The 20,705-nt window shown below is 46.6% G+C and overlaps 1 protein-coding gene across 6 annotated transcripts in view; it reads right to left on the reverse strand.

Annotated features, from left to right (window-relative positions):
• Positions 1-1,375: 1,375 nt before the first annotated feature.
• KIFAP3 (kinesin associated protein 3) overlaps positions 1,376-20,705 on the reverse strand; it is a 99,417-nt gene continuing 80,087 nt past the window's right edge. For all 6 annotated transcript variants that reach the window (XM_075936986.2, XM_075936983.2, XM_075936982.2 and 3 more), the window contains one exon: positions 1,376-1,834. In XM_075936986.2, coding sequence (XP_075793101.2) covers positions 1,726-1,834 — 109 coding nt within the window. In that variant the 3' untranslated portion in view covers positions 1,376-1,725. The remainder of the gene's footprint in view (positions 1,835-20,705) is intronic.

Raw genomic sequence — 20,705 nt, forward strand, 5'->3', positions numbered from 1 at the left:
AGCAGCAGCAATGCTAGTAACTGTCCCGTCTCCAAGTATTATGTTTGAGGCCACATCTGAGGGGAAGTCTGCTTTGGTATTGTGGCTAGTTTTAATGCTCCTGCCATGCTCTCACCCACAGGTGCACAGAATGCTATGGTTAGTGAGATTAACCGGCCACAGCAAGTTTTAAAGCATCACGCAAGGGTTTCAGCCCATGTTGCTTTTTAGGAACGGTTTTCAGAGGGTCACATGGCAGCGAGATGCCTAACGCTCCGACTGTCCTTTGTGCCTTCGAAAATCTTTCCCCTCGGCATATTCATGGGTCTTTGGTGAGTTTAATATTGTAGCAACACAGGCCTGGGATCCCAGAAATCAAAAGGGATGGGACTGAAAAAAAAAAATACACCTGTAAACCAAACTGCCACTTTTTAAACCGTGAATTTGAGCTAATTCTTGTTTTGGAAACTGAGTTCCTCAGGCCTCCTTTTCACCACAGTCCGGTGTGCTTGGGGAGAGAAGAGACAGCCGGGCAGCAAGCTGTCCCGGAGGACAAGGAATCTCCCGCAGGCATCATGCCACCCAAACTGCGCTGCACTCACCCTGGAGGAGGGCCCGGATTCTCAAAGTTATTTAGGTATCGCTGTGCTCAGCACTGCAGTGCCTATTGAGTGAGAAGCACGAGTCTCATTTTCCAAAAGGATTTAGGCATTTATGAGCCTAATTCCCATTCAATCACTTTTTTAAAAAAAAAAGAGACTTGAGCTTCCAAACCAGTCAGGTGCTGCAACACTAAGTGCAGCAACATGTAAACAGCTTTAAAAATCTGGGCCAAGAAAACAACCGAAGCCGGGCATGTATGTCAGTTTCAAGGGGAGACCTCTTGGGCCTGTAACTGCTATTCCCCAGTTTCCAGTCTGTGCACAGACACTAAGCTGGCATGTGAGCTAGTGGGGTGGTTCTCAGAAGTTTTCCTCCACCCCAAAACCTGTTGGGCAGCTTCAAAACCATGCTCTAGCTTAGGTCCATGGTTAGCGATCGCAGATGTTGTTCTTCCCCTGTGCGGCTTCACACACAAAGGCTGGATGCACCATTGGAATATCAAAGCTTCCTTTTTAAACAGGGTTTCTCGTTGTGGTCATTTAGATGGTGGAGCTGGCTTGTGGTGTAGCTGTCTGAAAATGGTTTCACACTCAAGAGGAATGAATCTGCGTCTCCCCTCCAGTGTTCGAGCTGTACAACGCGTCTGTGCTGGACTGTTTGAATCCAGGGCTGTCACAACCTTCCAGGGAGCCGCTTACTCGAGTATTCAAACACCCCTGAAAATGCTCCCCAAGAGGCATTTCCAAAGCCCCTGCACGAAGCAGAGAGAAAGGAGCTCAGCCACCCCTCAGCACTGACTGCATGGTTTTCCTTTTTAATAGAAATTAAATTACTTGCTTAATATACATAATGCAATGTTTACTTTCCAGTCTAGTAGCTTTTCAATGCTTGCTTTCAAGTCACATGGCAAACACTGTACATAAATTATAATAAAGAGAAACCAAGGGGCGAACACAGTCACTTCTGAAATGCTAGACCCAGAAAGGGTTAGATTTATCTACAGCTACACATACCAAAGGATAGCTCACACAGATCCATTCCAGTATAATCATGCATTACCAGGGAGTGCTCTAAAGTCAGCTACATACAACTGGTTTCTAACAGAGCAGGAAGACAGCACCCTAGAGGACGCAGAGGGATGTTTTATCGGGAACCAAAGCCGTAGTAGAAAGGTTCATCAGGACGGTATCCATACGCAGTCGCAGGGCGGCCTGGGGTACCCGCTGGGTGACCAAATCCATCCACTCCAATGCTAGGGGGAAAGACAGAAACGAATGGTTATGCATGCCTGTCACATAGAGAAAGCGTGCTCTGAGGTAGGGGCGTTTCAACTTTTCCCATAGGGCAGCCCACATTAAGGAGCAGTATCTTGAGCACCACCCCGCTTTGGGCTCAAGATTCTGAGGACCTTCTCCTCTCCCAACCATGATCACATGCTCTCTCTAGAGACGAAGGCAGCTCCTGAAAAGGAAAAGTAACACGAGGAAAGTATTTGATGCAATCTTGTCATCGAGTGTTCCAGTCGGGAACGGAAGACCTTGTATCGTGTGAGTAGCCAGCATTCTGTGGACAACACTTTCGGCATTTTTGCTCTGTTCTTGGGATTCCCAGATCCTGCTATACTATTCATTCAGTAGCAAGTCGCTTCACTATCACTCAGTTTCCTTGTCTATACAATACGTCCCTGTCTGAGATGATTTTAATATATTGCTATAATCCAACATTGTTAGAAAACTGCTATTGATGCAAAGCCCTCTACAAAGTGTATGCTAAACAATTATCTTCTGACCAATGGAGAAAGACCCCCCACAGTGATCGGGGAAATGCCAGCTGGAAATACAGCTCTGATCATTTCTAACTACTACAAACAGACCATGGTTTCTGAAGTGGTAAGACTGACAGCAGAAGGCCAGATTTGCGCATTATAAAGCCTAAGCCCTCTCCGGTCTAACTGGACTGAAGGTCATTTTGGTCTTAGAACGTATGAACGGCCAGACTGCCCCGAGGGAATGAACAGAACAGGGAATCATCTAGTGATCCATCCCTTTGTTGTCCATTCCCAGCCCTGACAAACAGAGGCTAGAGACACCATTCCTGCCCAACCTTGCTAATAGTCATTGATGGACCTAACCTCCATGAATCTATCTAGCTCTTTTTTAATTCTTTTAAAGTCCTGGCTTTCACAACATCCTCTAGCAGGCAGTTCCACAGGTTGACTGTGTGTTGTGTGAAGAAATGTTCCTTTGTTTGTTTTAAACCTGCTGCCTATTCATTTCATGTGGTGACTTCTAGTTCTTGTGTTTTGGGAAGGAGTAAATAGCACTTTCTTTTTACATTCCTCACACCAATGATGATTTTACAGACCTCTATCATATTCCTTATTACTTTTCTCTTTCCCAAGCTAAAAAGTCCCAGTTTTATTAATCTCTTCTCATATGGTAGCTGTTCCAATGTATCGTTTTTGAGATGAGGTAACCACACCTGCATGCAGTATTCAAGATGCAGACATCTCATTGATTTATAGAAAGGCAATAGGATATTTTCTATCTTACTATATCCTTTACATTATTCCCAAAATGGTTTGCCACTGCACACTGAGTGGATGTTTTCAGACAACTATCCACAATAATGCCAACATCTCTCTCTCGGGTGGTAACAGCTAATTTAGACCCAATCATTTTATACGTATTGTAGGGATGATGTTTTCCAATGTGCATTACTTTGTGTTGATCAACACTGAATTTCATCTGCCATTTTGTTGCCCACTCATCCAGTTCTGTGAGATCCTTTTGAAGCTCTGGCAGCCTGCTATGGACTTACGTTGAGCAATTTTGCCCCATCTGCAAATTTTGCCACCTCACTGATTACCCCTTTCTCTAGTTCATTTATAAATACACCGAATAAGACTGGTCCCAGTACAAACCCCTGGGGGACACCACTAGTCACCCGTCTCCAGTCTGAAAACTGACCATTTATTCCTATCCTTTGTTTCCTATCTTTTAACCAGTTACCAATCCATGAGAGAACCTTTTCTCTTATCCTATGACAGTTTACTCAAGAGGCTTTGTGGAGGGAGCTTGTCAAAAAGCTTTCTGAAAATCTAAGTACACCATATCCACTGGATTTCCCTTGTCCGCTTGCTTGTTCACCCCCTCAAAGAATTCTACAAGACTGTTGAGACATGATTTCCCTTTACAGAAACCATGTTGACTCTTCCCCAACAAATTATTTTCATCTACGTGTCTGACAATTCTGTTCTCTACTATAGTTTCAGCCACTTTGCCTGGTACTACCATTAGACTTACTGGCCTATAATTTCCAGGATCACCTCTAGTGCTCTTTTTAAAAATTGGCGGCACATTAGCTATTCTCCAGTCATCTGGAACATAAGCTGATCTAGAGGACAGGTTAACAAACCACAGTTAGTAGTTCTACAATTTCACATTTGAGTTCCTTCAGAACTCTTGGGTGAATGCCATCTGGTCCTGTGACTTATTACTGTTTAGTTTTTCAGTTTGTTCCAAAATTTCCTTTAAGGACACCTCATTCTGGCACAGTCCTTCAGATTTGTCACCTAAAAAGAATGGCTCAGGTTTGGGAATCTCCCTCACATCCTCAGCTGTGAAGACAGATGCAAAGAATGAATTTAGTTTCTCCGCAATGGCTTTTTTAGCATCTCCATTGTCCAATGGCCCTAATGGTGGTTTATCAGGCTTCCGCTTTTGATGTATCTTACAAAATTGCTATCATTGCATTTTTGGCTAGCTGTTCTTCACATTCTTTCTTGGCCTTCCTAATTATATTTATACTCTTCCATTGCCCGAGTTTCTATTTTCCTCACTAGGATTTAACTTCCACTTTTTGCAATATGCCTTTTTGTGTCTCACTGCTTCTTTTACTTTGTTTAGCCATGGTGGCGCTTTTTTGGTTCTCTGAACATGTTTTTTAATTCGGAATATACATTTAAGTTGAGCTTCTGTCATAGTGTCTTCAAAAAGTTTCCATGCAGCTTGCAGCCACTGCACTTTCAGCACTGTGCCTTCTAATTGCTGCTTAACTAACCACCTCATTTTTATGTAGTCCCCCTTACAGAAATTAAATGCTACAGAAATTAAATGCCGGGCTGCTGTAGTGTTTAACCTGTCTCAGGGGCCGTCTTCAGATACCATACAATTTTCCACCCTCTAGCTGTCCGAAATTGGCAAATATTCCCCATCCAGCAACAGCACTGACGTAGGGCCTTGGATTATTGCATACTCTTTGGTATTATGCCATCTGCACGCTTGCGCCTAGACAGACAGAAATGGACAAAAGGCACCTGAGTGTAGCACGGGGGAAGCAGCTGAACCTCTCACACACAGCCAAGTGGCCATTAGCACTGAAGGGTGGGGAAGAGATGCATGTAATTCCTGCTGCCATTCTTCTACACATACGCAGTTGTGATAGCACCACCCTGGAAAGGAACGGCATCCCCAAGCCACACAGGCCAGTAACATCGCATGTCCTGATCCAGCAAAGCAGGGACACACCTTGAACGTCAAGCCCCTACTTGAGCTAACTTGGGGTCCTGATCAACAGAGCACTGAGAAGCTCGTGGTCCAGCACTTTATCTCCACCCACACTGCGCCCAGCAACATCCACCTACAGGTATCTGTACCGGTGCACTACATCGGCAAAGCCCTCCTAGTGCGGATACAGTGGAGCACGGCCCCCCGAGAAAATAAATCTGACTGAGAAGAGTGCAAGTTTGCCAGCATAGCTTCGTGCACATTAGGGACTTCTGCCAGGACAGCTGTGTCATCCTGGGATCACACCTCTTCCACGTCCGACAGAGCTTGGCCTGCAAGTGTCTCCTGTAGACCGGCCAGCTAGTGCTCTATCCCAAGCCAGGTGGCAGAAGGGCTAGCGTCACACCCCTAGCTCCCCATGGCCTTCGGAGAGGCCTGGAGTACCATGCTCATCAAATTCTTCAGCCGGGCTAAGAGTCAAATAACTGGTCCGCGCTCTAGTGCAGGGGTGGCCAACCTATGCTCTTCTGAGGTTAATATGCAGCTCCTTGCTCAGGCACCGACTCCAGGGCTACAGCTACAGGTAGCAACTTTCCAGTGCTCAACTCCAGCCCACCTCCCCCTCCAAGCGTATTGCGCCCTCGCTCCTTCCCTCCCCCAATGAGCCTCCTGAGGGCCATGAATCAGCTGATTGCCGTGGGCAGGAGGCGCGGGGAAGGAAGAGGCGGCACTGATCGGTGGGGCTGCTGCAGGGCAAAAGATGCTGGAGGCGGTAGAGAAGGCACCTGATGGGGACTGCTGACAAATTACTGAGCTCTTTGGCAGTGTACATCGGTAACCGGTGGCTCTCTCTCAGGCTCAGGTTGGCCGCACCTGCTCTAGTTCCCTGTCGGCGTAGGAGAGCTAGAGAGCATGCCGACACCTCCACTGGCTCTCGCTTCCGCACCGGAACCTCTCTTCTACCAAGCTCCTTAGGGGATGGCCATGTCATCGTCATGCCTGCCTCACTTTCTAGGTCTGTCTGCAGCAGCGGTGGCCATCTACCGGGGGCCCTGGGTATGGCCTTCTCAACAGCAAGCTGGAGCCAAAGCAGACCAGGAAGGGTCCTCTCCTCAGGCACCTCTTCTCCAGGCCCTGAAGGATCACAGACAGTCCAGATGTCACTCAGCATTAAGAGCCTAGGATTATGCCCAATGCGGGCCAGAGATCTGATTTCCCTTCCAGACTCATCTTTCCCCAGCATATAGCATCTCGGGGCTACTGTGACAGGCCTTTGATTCAATGCAGGGCTCTTCTTAGGTCTAATTTTCTGTGTACAGGCCACCGAGTGACTGAAAATAAACTGACTAATCCACTTTCAAGAGCGAAAAGTAAACAAGCCGGGGAAAGGGTGAAAAGAGAGAGTCAGTGTTCGGAGATGAGAGTGGCAGGAATTACTAACGTACTGTCGGCGAGGGAAAACGGGTGCGGATACGCCTGATTCTCTATGGCAATGTAAATCCATGGATGTTAGTGGCAATGCACAGAATAAAACTGGGTGACAGGGTAGAATCAAGTTCATACTTTGTTACCTAGTGTCCATTCAAGTTAGAATTCGGGATTTTTTTTTCTTTTTTCCTTGCACAAATTCTCATTAATGTATCCAGTTCAGGAACTGCAGTAAAATAATTTATCATTTAAATAGAGGTTGGACTTCCCTGATCTGGCACCCTCGGGACCTGACAGGTCCCATCTAAGGGAATCTGCCAGACCAACGGGGGTCCCTTGCCAGTGGCTCCCTGCCTGCTGCCCCTCAGTGCTCCTGGCTCTGCTATTGCTCCAGCCGGCCCCCCATCTCCAGCCCCCACTATTGCCGGTTCCGGCTGGGCTGCCAGCCCCAGCCGGGATGTCTTTGACTCCTGGCTGGCGAGGCTGCTGTGCTACACACTCCAGCCCTGGCCTCACACTCTGGTCCAGGAACATTCCCAGTCCTGCCAGACCACAGATGTTGCTGGACCAGAGCGCGCCAGTTTCGGGAGGTGCAATCTGTAGTTAGAGTTTGCAGTGTCGGTCCCAGGATATCAGACACACAAGGGGGGCAAGGGAATATCTCTTATTGGACCAACTTCAAGCTTTGTGTAGCCCAAGAATTTCTCTTCCATCAGCAGAAGTTGGTCCAAAAAAAGATTCTCTCACCCACCTTGTCTCTCTAATATGTTACAGAAAACGCAGTTCTTCGTTTTATTTATTTTTGACAGTGGCCTTTGGTTTGTGATTGACGTTCCATTAGTTTCGGATAATTTACTGCGTATTGTTGTGGTCAACTCGAGAGCCAGAACTGGAAAATTGTAGGTTGGGAAGATGCGTGTACATATGGCCGGGGGACCATGCTATGGCCAGCTGATGGCAGCTTTGGCAACTAGTCAGAAACCCAAAGAGCACACCTGTTTTGCATAAAACAGAACCAGGTGCAGCCCCTTTCAACTTTCATGTGGTGGAATGGGGAGAGGAGACAGCAGGCCTCCACTGGCTACTTAGCTCAAGACACAGCTCAGCAGCCTCAGACCTGTACGCTGGATCAGCAGATTCTCCTAATTAAATACAAAAGTGGCTGCACCTCACACTACAGAAATTGGTGGGCTTCTTCTGGCCTTTGTCCGCACAAAGCCCTGGGCACAAGCACTGCCAACCACTAGGTGGCGCTCTCTCCTCGTTATAGACGATCGCCCAAGTCCTTCCAACTATTTCCAGTGTAGTAATCCTTAAACAACTTCCAACTGTATCTAAATGGATAAAAAGATAGGCACAAAACATGGTTTCAATTACGCTCTCAGCAAATCAATTTCCCCCCTTTTTGTAAATGTGTAAATAATTAGGCACAGGTCCCTACAGGTTAAACTTTGAGTAGCAGCGGTTATTTCCCAGTGGTTCCGACATGTAGTGTCCTGAAGAAAAATGTACGAGATGGATCTGTTGATAACTACTTCAGACATTATGGTAAAAAAGGAACAGAGAAGTTCATTAAAGTCCTCCCCGCCCCTCCAGAAAGCGGTGCACTAAGTATTTTCCTTAGCTGAAGAATCCTTCCTTGCCAGTGCCTCAGAAAATAAAGGCTTTGCTTTCAAGTGAGTTTAGTGCTCTTGAAAGGCCCCAACCTACCCTCTCGGATGACTGGTCAGGTGGGCAGAGTGCACCTGAACAAAAATGCCCGTTCCCCCATCCCACAGCTGAGCACCAGGGACAACCGGGGGTGGAGCTGGCTTACTAGCACTGCACAGTGAAGGCCTGCTGATACCCAGAGCAGCTACCCCACGCAAGAGCAATGGCAGGAGACGCGTGCCCCGTGCCTGCGTTCTGGAAAGAGCACCGGGATGGAGGAGAAAGGGGTTTGGTATCTGTGCCCCACTGTGACGCTCACATCTCTGCCAAGGGTGGAGAGGGGTGTCCCACTGGGGGTTTCAGATGTCCACTAGCGATTGCTTCGTGGGTTCTTATCTCTACACTTGCAGTCAAACCCAAACTTCCTCTGCTAAAGATCTGCTGTTAGGTGCTGGGCGCCATCCAAAGCCCTGTCCTGAAAAGGCAGGGACATATCTTAATGAAATCAAACGAGTAACTCCAGTCCCCCGCCACCTCCACTCTTCTAAACAACCCACCTCCCGGCTCCAACAGATCCCTAATGGGAGCTGGGTCGTTCCACATGCAGTTATCTAACCGAAACGGATCGCACATCGGCGCGAGTCGGGGACAAGTGAGTTTCTGAAAACGCCCGAATCTGTGAACGGTTACGGCATCTCAGTCGTGATTCTTGTACGTGAGTAGAAGTTGGTGATTGCTCACCATCCAGCAAAGGCACCACTGTTTTCTCACGGAGAGTTTACCAACATGTCTGGGACTCGTGGGGTTAAACAGGGAACACACCTAATTATTATGTCATGCTAACCTCCGCTGCTGGTTCATTTGGAGACCCTTTAAAATATGAACTGTGTATTTTACCCCTATGCGCTCGCTTAATGATTTGTTTTTTTTAGACTGAAATCACTTCCAGCCATCAGTTATACTCGCAGTCTCTACACATGCACTTCTCTAAGCGCAAATATTTCTTTTTCCTATTGGTCTGCCAGCCCCTGTCAGAGCAAATTTCACTTTAAACTAAATGCAATGACACTTAAAACCTCTTGGATTACTCAGGCTGCTGGCGTGATCTATGACCTGCCCAGAATGACAGCTGAACTTTCCAATTTGCTTGCACGGCCGGGGACCTGACGAACGCACGCCGGTGGGGGGGAGGGGGGGGGGGGGGGAATGCTCCTAAGGTGCCTGAGTGAAGAGAGATTTCTTACCAGCTGTAGTTACCGATAATTCCTTGATTCATAATGAACACAAACAACGTGCCTGCCCTAGCCTTTGGTGCCGAAGACATTTTGAAACAGAACTCAAACCAAATTCACAATGTCATCCCTACAATTCCATGTAGCATCCCTCTTCCCTACACGGCCTTGGCTCTCTTTGGTACGGGTCCCTGCTCACAGCCTGAGAAGAACGGCAGGCTTCGTAGTAGGCCCGGAAGACGGGGCTGTTTCAGAGTAGGGGATGAAGGGGAACATCCCGTGCCAGGACCTAGCTGGTTTTCCAGTTCATGGGGCTCCTGCTGTCTGCAACTCTGGTGCAGGCAGAGAAAAGGGCTCTCTAGGTTCTTCCACATAAGGACCCTTATTACAGAAATGGCCAGCGACGGTGCACAGCTGCTCTCTGTAGATTTTCATGCCAGGGGTAAGACGGCTGAGTCCCACCTACAGTGGCTGTAATATCGGAAGTAACTCCTCAAGCGTAGGCCAGCCCTCAGACAGGCAGCTCCCACGTCATTTGGAGCAGTATGGGTAACGCAACACTTTGAAATCCATAGGTAGCCAGCACAGACTCCGGAGCATTGCCTGTATGGACTCCGTGCAGGAAATGCTGCTTAGGAGACACAGGCAGCCTCATTCAACAGGAGCTGAAGTCTCCGCCTGCATTAAAGACGCTGTATTGCCCCATGCATGATACACTGCAGTGATCCAACTGGGAGGTGGCGCGGGATGGAGGAGGGAAGCCAGCCCCGTATCTGAAACAGGCTGCGACCTCCTGAGGAGACGGAGATGGACATAGGCCTTCTGGCGACTGCTGCTACCTGACCTCACAACAGGGGGGAAACTGTATTTCAGACCTTGAATATGGATCTAAGAGCTTGATTTAAGGACCCACATTTGAAATGTGTCGGCCTCGGTTTCATGTTTGGCACCCAAAAATGCAGGGACCAAAATTAATTGGGCCACTGAAAACAGGAAGTCAAGTTGTTTTCAAATCTTAGCCCTGGTCCTGCTCTGAAGACCGGCCAACCCACACGAGCGCCAAGATTTTGCATGAATCCGTTAGGTGCAAGAGCCACCTGTAATTGAGAGGCGCTAAGCTAGTCAACGGGATGGCATTTTTAAAAGGTCTCCATTTAGTACAAGTGCAAATGTTTATCCACTCACACAAGGAGGGGCCCTTGAGCTAGGCTCCCTCTAATCTTTCCCATCCATGTGCAAAATACACTTGATGTGCACCAAGGCATGGAGAAACGGGCCCCACCAGCAAAAACAAAACCACTAGCTGTGGATGCTTTGCTAGTCAGCAGGGTGGCATCTGGATCTCTGCTGAGTGGCCGCACAAGCCCACAGCTGGCAGGGACCACTGGCCTTGATCCAGCAAAGCACTTTACATACGTGCAGAACTTTACGCTCCTGACTAGTTCTGCGGACGTGTGTGGAACTACGCCCGCACGCCGCTTTGGTGCATTGCTGGACTGACGTCCATTTGCATGCACAAGGATGCAGCACATACGTACACACAAGGCATCTGCTCCTGCTGACTTGTACTGTGATCTGGCAAAACTTCCACAGATGTCAACGGAGTCAGGATTGGGTCCGTGATGCTGCATATCCAGGGTGCTTCGGCGACTTGGCCTCAGTGCAGACAAGGCGCTCCCTCGGAGAATCGTCTGCAGGCCTTACTGTGGGGACTGCCCATTGTATCCTGTCTTAAAATAAATTCCTCTCCCCCTCCCCCCCGCCAGCCACACAAATGGTATTCCCAATAATCTTACCCTCAGCGTCCTATCGTTTGAGCTCTGAAAGAGAATCAATTCGTCGGTATTGTTACAGTTCTAGCCATCCTGCTCTAACATTCTATGCCATAAAACTCTGGGATGTAGAACTTGTCTCGGGTTCCTGGGTAGATGGCAGAGAATGAATGACATTCAAGACACGGCAGACGTTTCCCTCTTGGGGTGCCCACCTACGAACACGATTCCTCCCTCACCAGAACTTTGAGACATCCGCTCCGGGACGGAATACATAACTAACCAACCAGTGCCGGCAGGGCTGTGATAGTGGTTTCGTCTGTCTGTGGTTTCTCCCATCTCCTAGTAGCTCTCATTTTTAAGAGCTGATGAAAGGCACTAGGGTTGAAGGCCCAACAGCTTCTATGTGCAGGGAAGGCACGGGAGGCCATGACTCTCCTGGCTCTTCTGCTGAGACTATGAACAAGTGCCATCTGGAGTGATGATTGTGGTGATGACATCCATCTACTAAGTACTGGATTGAGGCCGAGGCCACTATGCTAGTGTCACACAGGCTGCTGAGCAGCCAAGTAATTACTCTTGGTTGCTCTGATAATCAAAGATACGAACAGTTCCACAGACCCACTATAGAATCACGTGGGTGGCTCCTTTTCAGTTGCTCCCTAATTGTCCACTAACCTGTTCTGCCCTTCCGATTAGGGGAGTAAAACCTGGGAGACTAGGAGGCAGAAGAGAAACTTTTTAAAGCGTCTGGGGGTTCTATATGTAACAACATGTCCCGTAACCACAGATCCTACCTTCACTGCTCATGCCATTACAGCATAACCCACAAGTATTTTAAGTTCTGTATTTCCTGGCACAGCTTCCTTCTCCCCTTGTCTATTTTCCCCATTCTTTATCTCTCTCCAACTCTGCTTGGACAGAAGTTCGGGGCAGGAACTGGGCATTTATTGCTACATAAATTGTCACATATATCGACAGACCAGTATTTAATATTAATTACCCAACGAATTACGTTAACACCATTAAGGTTGCAAAGTCAAGCACTCAAATGAAGAAATGTCAGAACTCAGGTTCTGTGTGTTCCCTTGTGCACATGTTTTATGATACAGTCTGTAATTACATGATCCTTCTGGGTTTTTTCCGTGAGATCCCTGCCTCATTCAATGTACAGGATAGGGCTCATTTAAGGAACAGCTATTAGTTAGTTAGTTTTCTCCCCGCTTTTCTGCATGTGACCCCATGGCTTATATAGGGGACACTATTCAAACCCTGCTCTAGAAACAGAATGATTAATTTCATGGTGGGGGGAAGAAGAGGACTTTTCCATTGTGCTCATGATAGATCAATATCTGTAAAGCAATCTTCACAACCCCCTCCCCCCCAAGTGCAGAATATTACCCTCCTTTTTGAAGATGAGAAACAGAGGCACACAGAGATTAAGCTCAGAAGTATCCTTATATGTTGGGTGCCTAATCTGAAACTCTTCCGAGCACTTAGCATTACAAAGCACTTTATACATAAAAGCCCAGCGCTCACTGACTCCAGCATTTCTATGAATCAGACCCAGAGTCTCCGACCAGGCACCAAGAAATGAGGCACACACAATTAGTAACCATCTGTGAAAAGTTTGGTTTAAGTGACTTGCCCTACACCACACAGGAACTCTGTGGCAGAGGCAGGGATGGACTATGCTCTAGAGTAGCATTCAGCTCTTTTAATCATGAACCATCCATTCACTTTCTGCAGTCTCCTGCCTCATTCACGACACGCCTTTCAATTTCTGCAACAAATGAGGCAGAAATACCACACACGACCGACTCCTTCATTGCACAGCTGCGATTTCTCCTAAGGGGTCCTGAAGGACAAAGTAGTATGGTAAGTCACTGAAGACTGCCATAACGAACATGCGCAAGAAATCTCAATTACGGTTGTGGAGGCTCTAATTCTGGCATGTTCTAATTTGAGTGCCTGACCTTGCAACTTTAACGTTCTTTTAAACGTAGGTTGGGGAGTGGGCTGGCTGTTTTCCCACATGCATTATTTACTAGCTTTAAACGAAACAGAGAATACAAATTGTGATGTGGCCTCACAGGCTCCTGACTTTTGGTTCAGGTGCTCTGATCTGCGCCGGAACTGCCAGCAGTAGCCCAGAGATGCAACTGCCAGGGAAGTCCTATTCAGCTCTAGGCTAGTGCATGACAAGAGAATGGAGGGTTAGGTTGGATATTAGGAAAAAACTTCCTGTCAGGGTGGCTAAGCAATGAAATATCTGCGTAGGGAGGATGTGGACTTTCCATCATTAGATATTTTTAAGAGCAGGTTAAGACCAATGCCTGTCAGGGATGATCTAGATGGTGCTTAGTCCTGCCATGAGGACAGGGGACTGGACTAGATGACCTCTCGAGATCCCTTCCGGGCCCACAATTCTACATTCACAGTGGACAGACTCTTCAGGCAAGTGAGCTGCTAAGAATCTCAGTCTCGACACGGAGCTTGTGTCAACTACAACTGCCATTTGCAATTTTTCAAAGGTTTATACCATAGGCAAAGTAGGGCGGATTTCTACACAGACAACAAAACACGTATCCCCGCTACAAAGGGGCCCCAGCTCCCGCCAGATTTGAAGTCTGTGATCCGAAGCAAGGAGTGCTAGAGCTTTTTAAAGAAAAGGTCCCCAAGAATTTTTTTTAAACACGGGCAAAACAATATTTGTATTTAGTCTTGTTCTCAGAAATGACTACATAATTTTGGCCAAAGTTTTCCAAAAAATTCAGCCTGAGGCAGACACCCAGCATGGAAAATTTCAGCCCAGAGACAAATTCTGGGCAAGTTAAAGGCCCCGGAAAACAGGATCTTCTAATGGGAAGTGACAGGCAACCTCAACAACAGGCTGTGCTACCACTCTGCCTCTCCCCTCCTTTTCTGCATGAATGGGTAGGACTAAGGGCTGTAGGCAGAGAGGTAGAAAAGCTCAAGTAGCATTATACCCTCCCACTGGTCCTGAAGGAGCTGTAAGCGAGGAGTCTGGAGGACCTCATTCAAACGCCACAACCCTGCAACTGCTGGAGAGAAAACTCTCTCTGGAGCACTCTCGGACGGCCTGGGCTGAGCTGCCAGAGTGTGGCTGGGGAGGCTCAGGACGTGAATGGTCAGGCCAGCACAGAGAAATCTCCCCAGTGATACAGCACCACTGATTGACAGCCACAGATTGTCCAAAACTCAAAGAGCCCGTTTCTCTCCAAGACAAGCTGCAACAAACCCTCATTAGATCCCTCTTGTGCTGACAGTGAAAGCCTGCAGACCTGTGCCCACGTGAACAGAGCAATGGCCTGGAAGAGCCTTTTTAATGACTGAAAAGTTATACTGTGGTGCCTGCTGAAAACCAATAATCCACACACTGACTGGAGGACACTAATCTCTCACCAGCTAGAAAGAGCTTTTATCACACCATGCTAATGTATTTCCTCAGAGGAGGATGAATTGCATTGCATATTCAACAGCTTTTAGTAGCCCCCTTCTTCAGGGGTGTCCACTGGCTGGAAGGTGGAAGGAAGAGTTCATGACCAGGCAGAACCAACAGGCTAAAAGCCTGATCACCTGGCTTTGAGGAGCAGACCCAGAAGTGAGGCAGAACCCTGCAAATCCACAGATACCCACAGCTTATTTTTGCAGATATGGACACGCATTTTGTGTCTAGAACCCTGCAAAGTTGCAGCTTTATATCTGTGTGTACCTGCATCCGCAGATGTGGAAGCGAATATCTGCAGCTCATTTTTGCGGATGCGGATACAAATTTTGCACCCACACGGGGCTCTACGGGTATGAGCTCTCCCTAAATCTGGTTAATGGCAGCAGCCCTAATTATTAAATCAGCCAAAAGAGAAAGATGCTGTGTAAAACAACCATGCAGAACCCATAACTAGTACCTCACCACGCCATGGAGTGAGACAGAATCCCTTCCACACGTGGGCCCACTTCAGAACACACAGATTTCAGTTTTGTGTATTTACCTAATACAGGGCTGACTTTGTGCCCTAAGCAAACCCCAAATTATTCCTGTCCCTCATTAAAACAGGCTACGCCCAAGGAGTCCATGTGTCCGGCTCTCACAACACTGAATTAAATGGAATATGCATTAGTGCAAAGATTCTGAATTTCCAGATGCCATTTGGCAAAAAGTTCAAGAGCATCTTAACAAAATACTCTTATTTCAGCCATTTAATTGTAGGCCAGCCACCAAATCTGAGACCTGTGGAGAAATGAGCAGTATCTGCTCCATCGAGTCTAGCTACCGATCCACGGGAAAGAGCTCAGGAGTTCCCTGCTGCAAAGTGATTCTTAAATGTTTCACAACCGAATGGTCTTAAAACAAACCAAATTCAGAAACCAGCAAATCTTGCTGGAAAGTAGCGTGGTCTGTCAGCTCTGCCAGCTGAGTGGAGAGGGGGAGCCTGCGACTTAGGAGACCCAGGGTCAATTCCCCGCTCTGATACTGATGCCAAGTGATCTTGGGCAATCAGACCCTCTGTGCCCAAGCGCCCCATCTGTGTGATGGAGAGAACAGCACTCTCCCTGCCACACAAGTGCTGCGAGGATAAATATTTTGGAGATTCTGAGGCACTCAGATTTGAAAACCCCAACGTGATTCTGCTGGAATATTTTTAAACATTGGAAAGACTAAACAATTACCTAAAGAATAATCAATACCATCCAAAAGAACCGACTTCTTCACAAATATTGGCTAAATACACAGAGTAATCTGGCACCAAGCACAACATCTGAATAATTTAACAACTTTCATCAAAAAATTACTTCACAAGCCTCTCTGCTCCCCTTGCGGTGAACATTACACCCATTTTACAGACTGGGAAAGTGGTTCAGAAGCTCAATGATCTGCCAAAGTCTCAAACCGAGTCAAGGAAAGAACAGAGTCCAAGAGCTCTGACTTTTAAGTCTCATCTCCATTCCACGCCACAGAAAATGCTCCCCGCCAAGGAGAAGTGTCCATTTCTAAAACAAAACAGGGGGACCGAGCACATGAAAAGCAAGGAAGGAGCTCTCCAAAATAGCTGGGGATAGGCCAAAATATTTCATATCGATCTTGAATATGGGTGAAGTTCATAACCTAACGTTAGACTAGTATTATGGCTGGTTTGGGACTGATTTGACCATCTCGCTGGTCTCCACTAATGGCAGATTTGTGTTCAATATGGCCTCTTCAAGGAAACAAAGGATGAGGTGCCTCAGCTGGTTTAAATGAGCGTGGCTCTAGCATCTCTCTCCCCCTCACCCGCTTCTCCTATTTATTTCGAGTTTTCATTTCCCCTACTCATAACTGCGGTCATCTGAAGAAGTGGGCTGTGCCCACGAAAGCTCATGATACGATCTACATGTTTTGTTAGTCTATGAAGTGCTATCAGAGCATTTGTTGTTTTTTCCTGTAACAGACTAACTCGGCTACCCCCTGAAGCTCCTGAACATTAGTGGATCTATTCTACTGGGCAGAGCATGGAATCTGGCCCAAATCTTTAATTCAAAGCGTTTACTTGTCCTTAGCTCTTCCATTTTCTGTATGTTCCTCACCACCTTGGCTAGGTTTGCCAGGTGTCCGGTTTTCACCCGGGCAGTCCGTTTTTTCAGGTCCCTGTCCAGTAACCCCCCCCCCCCAGAAAATATCTGTTTCCCTCAGACAGAAGGCTGGCGGGGAAAGCGAGGATCGCAGGGATTCTTAAAGGCACAGTGACTTTTTTTGGGGGGGCCCTCAACAAGTTTGGTCTCCCATTTTGTTTCGTTTTGTGTTCTGGTGGTTTGGTTTTTTGCTAGGTTCGGGATTTTTGGTGAAAGCATCTGGCAAGCTTACCCTCGGCTGGGCTTTGCGCAAGATGCGCTCTTGGTAGGAGAGGCTCTGGGAATGCAGTTTTCACGGTCAGGAAGCTGTGACAGTTGTGCAGTTACTATACTGTTAACTCCCATCTCGTTTACATATTTCCTCCAATGCCCAGGGACCAGACACTGCTAATGCCCCAGGATTGGAGCGAAGCTGAAAAGAGTGTGGGGAAAAGCAATTCTCTCCAGCTGGGTTTTGAAAATGGCTCCCAAAGAGAATAATGCCATTTTATGACTAGCTAACAGTGTTGTCCCCAGCCGAAAGCACCGAAGAGCTGGCAGCCTGCTGCCACGGGCTCCTTGCTAGCTAATCAATGCATCACAATTAGTCTTTTAGATCACATGAACCCTGCTACTGCACGACACAGCTCGGCATGAAAGACTAAGAGAACCCCTGGCTGACAGGGAAGGGATCCCATGAGTATTCCTTGTTGTGCTCCCTCCCTCCGGGGCATCTGGTATTGGCTGCTGTCGGCAGACAGGACACTGGGCTAGATGGATCGCTGGCCTGACCCAGTCTGGCCACTCATGTGCTTATCAAAAGCCCGGAAAAATGCCAAAGAAACTTTTGCTTTGACTTGCACAGCATGTGAAGGAGAGTTTTAAAAACTGCATTCAGTATGTAACCATTCCTGTGGGATGGTCAGCATTCACTATTTGGTGCATGTAGGAAATACGGTTGGAATGCTATTGAACAGACAAATCATGGAGCAAATGTTACACACCTCATACCAGAGCAGGCTTCATAAAGAATCTGACCCAAATCACCCAACATTGTAGTGTCATTTAAACAAATTCATTAACCCCAAACTCTGCTCGTGGAAAAGTTCATCCTATTCTGAACGCTTTGCAAGGGGACATATCAGGGATGAGATGTGCACACATGGGATTTTTTTCTAGAGCTTTATTATGCAAGCATCTCAGCTTTAAATATATAAAACAATTCTCATTCTTGTGGTTGTGCAGAAAGCCTTGAAGATAGGAATCCCAGAAGGCACATAAAAATAATCCAAATTTATGAATTTAAAAATCTCATGGTATCTTACTCACTTGGGAGCCTGGCTCACATTAGAATCTCTTTCATAGTAACATTTTTATGCCAAGCCAATTCTGCCAAAAACTGAAATATAATGAATCTGATAGGTGAATTTGCACATCAGTGGCTAATATCCCACTCATTTACTGCACAAAAAGGCTGTGCTGTTTAGGATGACGTTTTAATTTTTAATCCTGTGAGCATTCTTGGCCACAATACCCCCTCCCTTCAGGTTATTACTGTTTTAAATCTTTCTTCCACGATCTGGCCTTGCAACCACTCATCTTGGTAAAACAGGTCACTTAAAGGAAAGCTCAATAAAATGAATTACAAAGACAACAGGATTAAACTGATTGTACTGTTTTTGTACAGTGCAGCTGAGTTCTGCAGATCTGCTGCTGGCTGTGGTTTGGCATTTAACAGCATGCGATCAGTGAGAAGGAAATTTTATTCTCATTAACTGTTGCAGATTTACTGCAGCGAAAAAGGGCTATGTAACCTGAGTAGTGACAGAAAAGAGAGATCAAAGCCACGGTCTGGAAACTAAATAAACCTTCTGGCTACTTCCTGCTAGGAAAATTCACTCTGGCAATGTAAAACAGAGTCCAGTTAAGAACTACTCTCAGTTTTATGAGCTGTCACAGCAGCTCAAGTGGTTTGGACTAGTCAAGTTTAGAACATTATATTTCCTTGTTTTTGCCTCAGATACTTCTGTGAGCAGTTTGATCGTTTCTTTTGTTTTCATTTTTTTTTAAAAGGAGAAAAATAAAACTGGTTTCTTTGGTGAAAATCAAGGTCAGAGCTAAACTCGTTAAAGCCAGGCAGGTCTTCATTTGCACATTCCAGTTTCATTTACTACATTTTAATATTTCACTTGGAGATTTATAGGCAATGTACATTTGCTTTAATAACTCTTCCACATTCTGTTCACTTATTGTTTAATGTAAGTGCAAATCAGTTTACAGAACCCAGATGGCTTGTAACGCAGGAGCCAGTCTTTCCCTTGCAGCACATCTGGAAGGGCTACGAGCGGCAGACAGAACGTGGGAATTAATTAATGCTACATTTCAAGAGAGACAGACCCAGATTTGGGTAGGGCTGCAAGACATTCCGAGGGACCTGATCGTACTGCTACAGTTTTAAATTATTAATAGCCACCCAAACCTTATTGGTTAAGTCAGTCACAGAATGCAGGTGGAACACAATAGAATTCAAAGTAACTGAAAACAGTTAAGAGCCACCACAAGTCGCAACTGGCTCTAACAATCCATTGATCTAAGAGCAGAAGTGGATTAAAAGCTCGCGGACGAGCCGCTGCACCAATGGAATCTGCATCTCACTGAAATGATTGCAAATTACAATATCCCTGATGAAGCAATGTCATTTGTTTCACAGCCCCTCAAATGGTTAGGAGCGATGAAACACAATACGAGCCTGCACAGTTATGGGCCGTACAGCAGAGTCCAGCAGACTGGGCACTGAAGCAGTTCTCAGGAGATCTGGGCTGTATTCCTGGCCCCACCACACAGCCTTGGTTAAGATTCTTTACTTCCCCTTCCACCTTTTGTCTACCTATCTCTAGAGAAGCTGTTTGTAGGTGCAAGGCCTGCGTCTTACTGTGCAAGCTGGTGGCACCTCTGCTTTTGAGGTCAGACTAGATGGTCAAATGGCCCCTTCTTGCCTTTCAGAAGAGCTTGTTTACACAGGAAAAATCACTGCAGCGGGACTCCACCAATTTAGTTCTGCCTTGTTTGGACTGCACCAAATCACAGTCGGTAGCGGGGACCCGCTCCTGCAAGAAGCTCGGTACAGTCAGACCTCTGTGCCTTTGGAGAGCCTAACATGCAAAGATTCTTGTAGGATCCGAGTTCTGTTCTTTGGCCCACACCGTAACAACATGCTTTGATCCAGTCCATACAGCAGATATCCAACGGTGTCATAACATGATCAAGGCACTATTACCAACTATTATCAATGACTAACTTTAGCTTCATAAACAGGCCCTAAAATCTAAATCGGGAGCCTACTGCATTGATAACATAAAGCTCACAAGGGATCCCACATGAGAGAGCACAATTCAATAGCCACTGAATTCAACAGGAGTCTTGCCAGCCTTTCACGAGAGAATCAGAATCTCAACAGGGGACAGAGTCCGGGCTGGTGCTTTCAGGACAAACAAGATGTACATTTGTGTGACATTAACACTGTCCTGCCAGACCTAAGGGAATATGAAAATGTGCTGAACTTGGTGATGGCCTCTGACGTGTGTCAGCTGATTTTATACTAGAATATGGTAAATATATATTTGACTTGGTAATACCAGAGTATTTTTCCAGGATAAAAAACCTTTTACCTCCAGAAACTTCACTGATCCTGGGCCTCTCTTTGAGGCCTTTTCCCTTCTTCATTTGAGTGGGGATTTACAATTTGCTAATGCTGATGTGTGATAAACCAATAAAACCTGACGACGAGGTTATAGGCCCAATTTACTAATAAAACCTAATTCAGTTCTCCTTGGGAGCTGCAAATTGAATAGTGTCCAAGTGTAGAAGCTGAATATCACTCTGCTGAATGCATTTCAAGAGCAAAAAAAGTATCACTTGTTAAG

Source organism: Pelodiscus sinensis, chromosome 9, assembly GCF_052426305.1.
Source record: "Pelodiscus sinensis isolate ZL-2025 chromosome 9, ASM5242630v1, whole genome shotgun sequence".
Classification (NCBI taxonomy): domain Eukaryota; kingdom Metazoa; phylum Chordata; order Testudines; family Trionychidae; genus Pelodiscus; species Pelodiscus sinensis.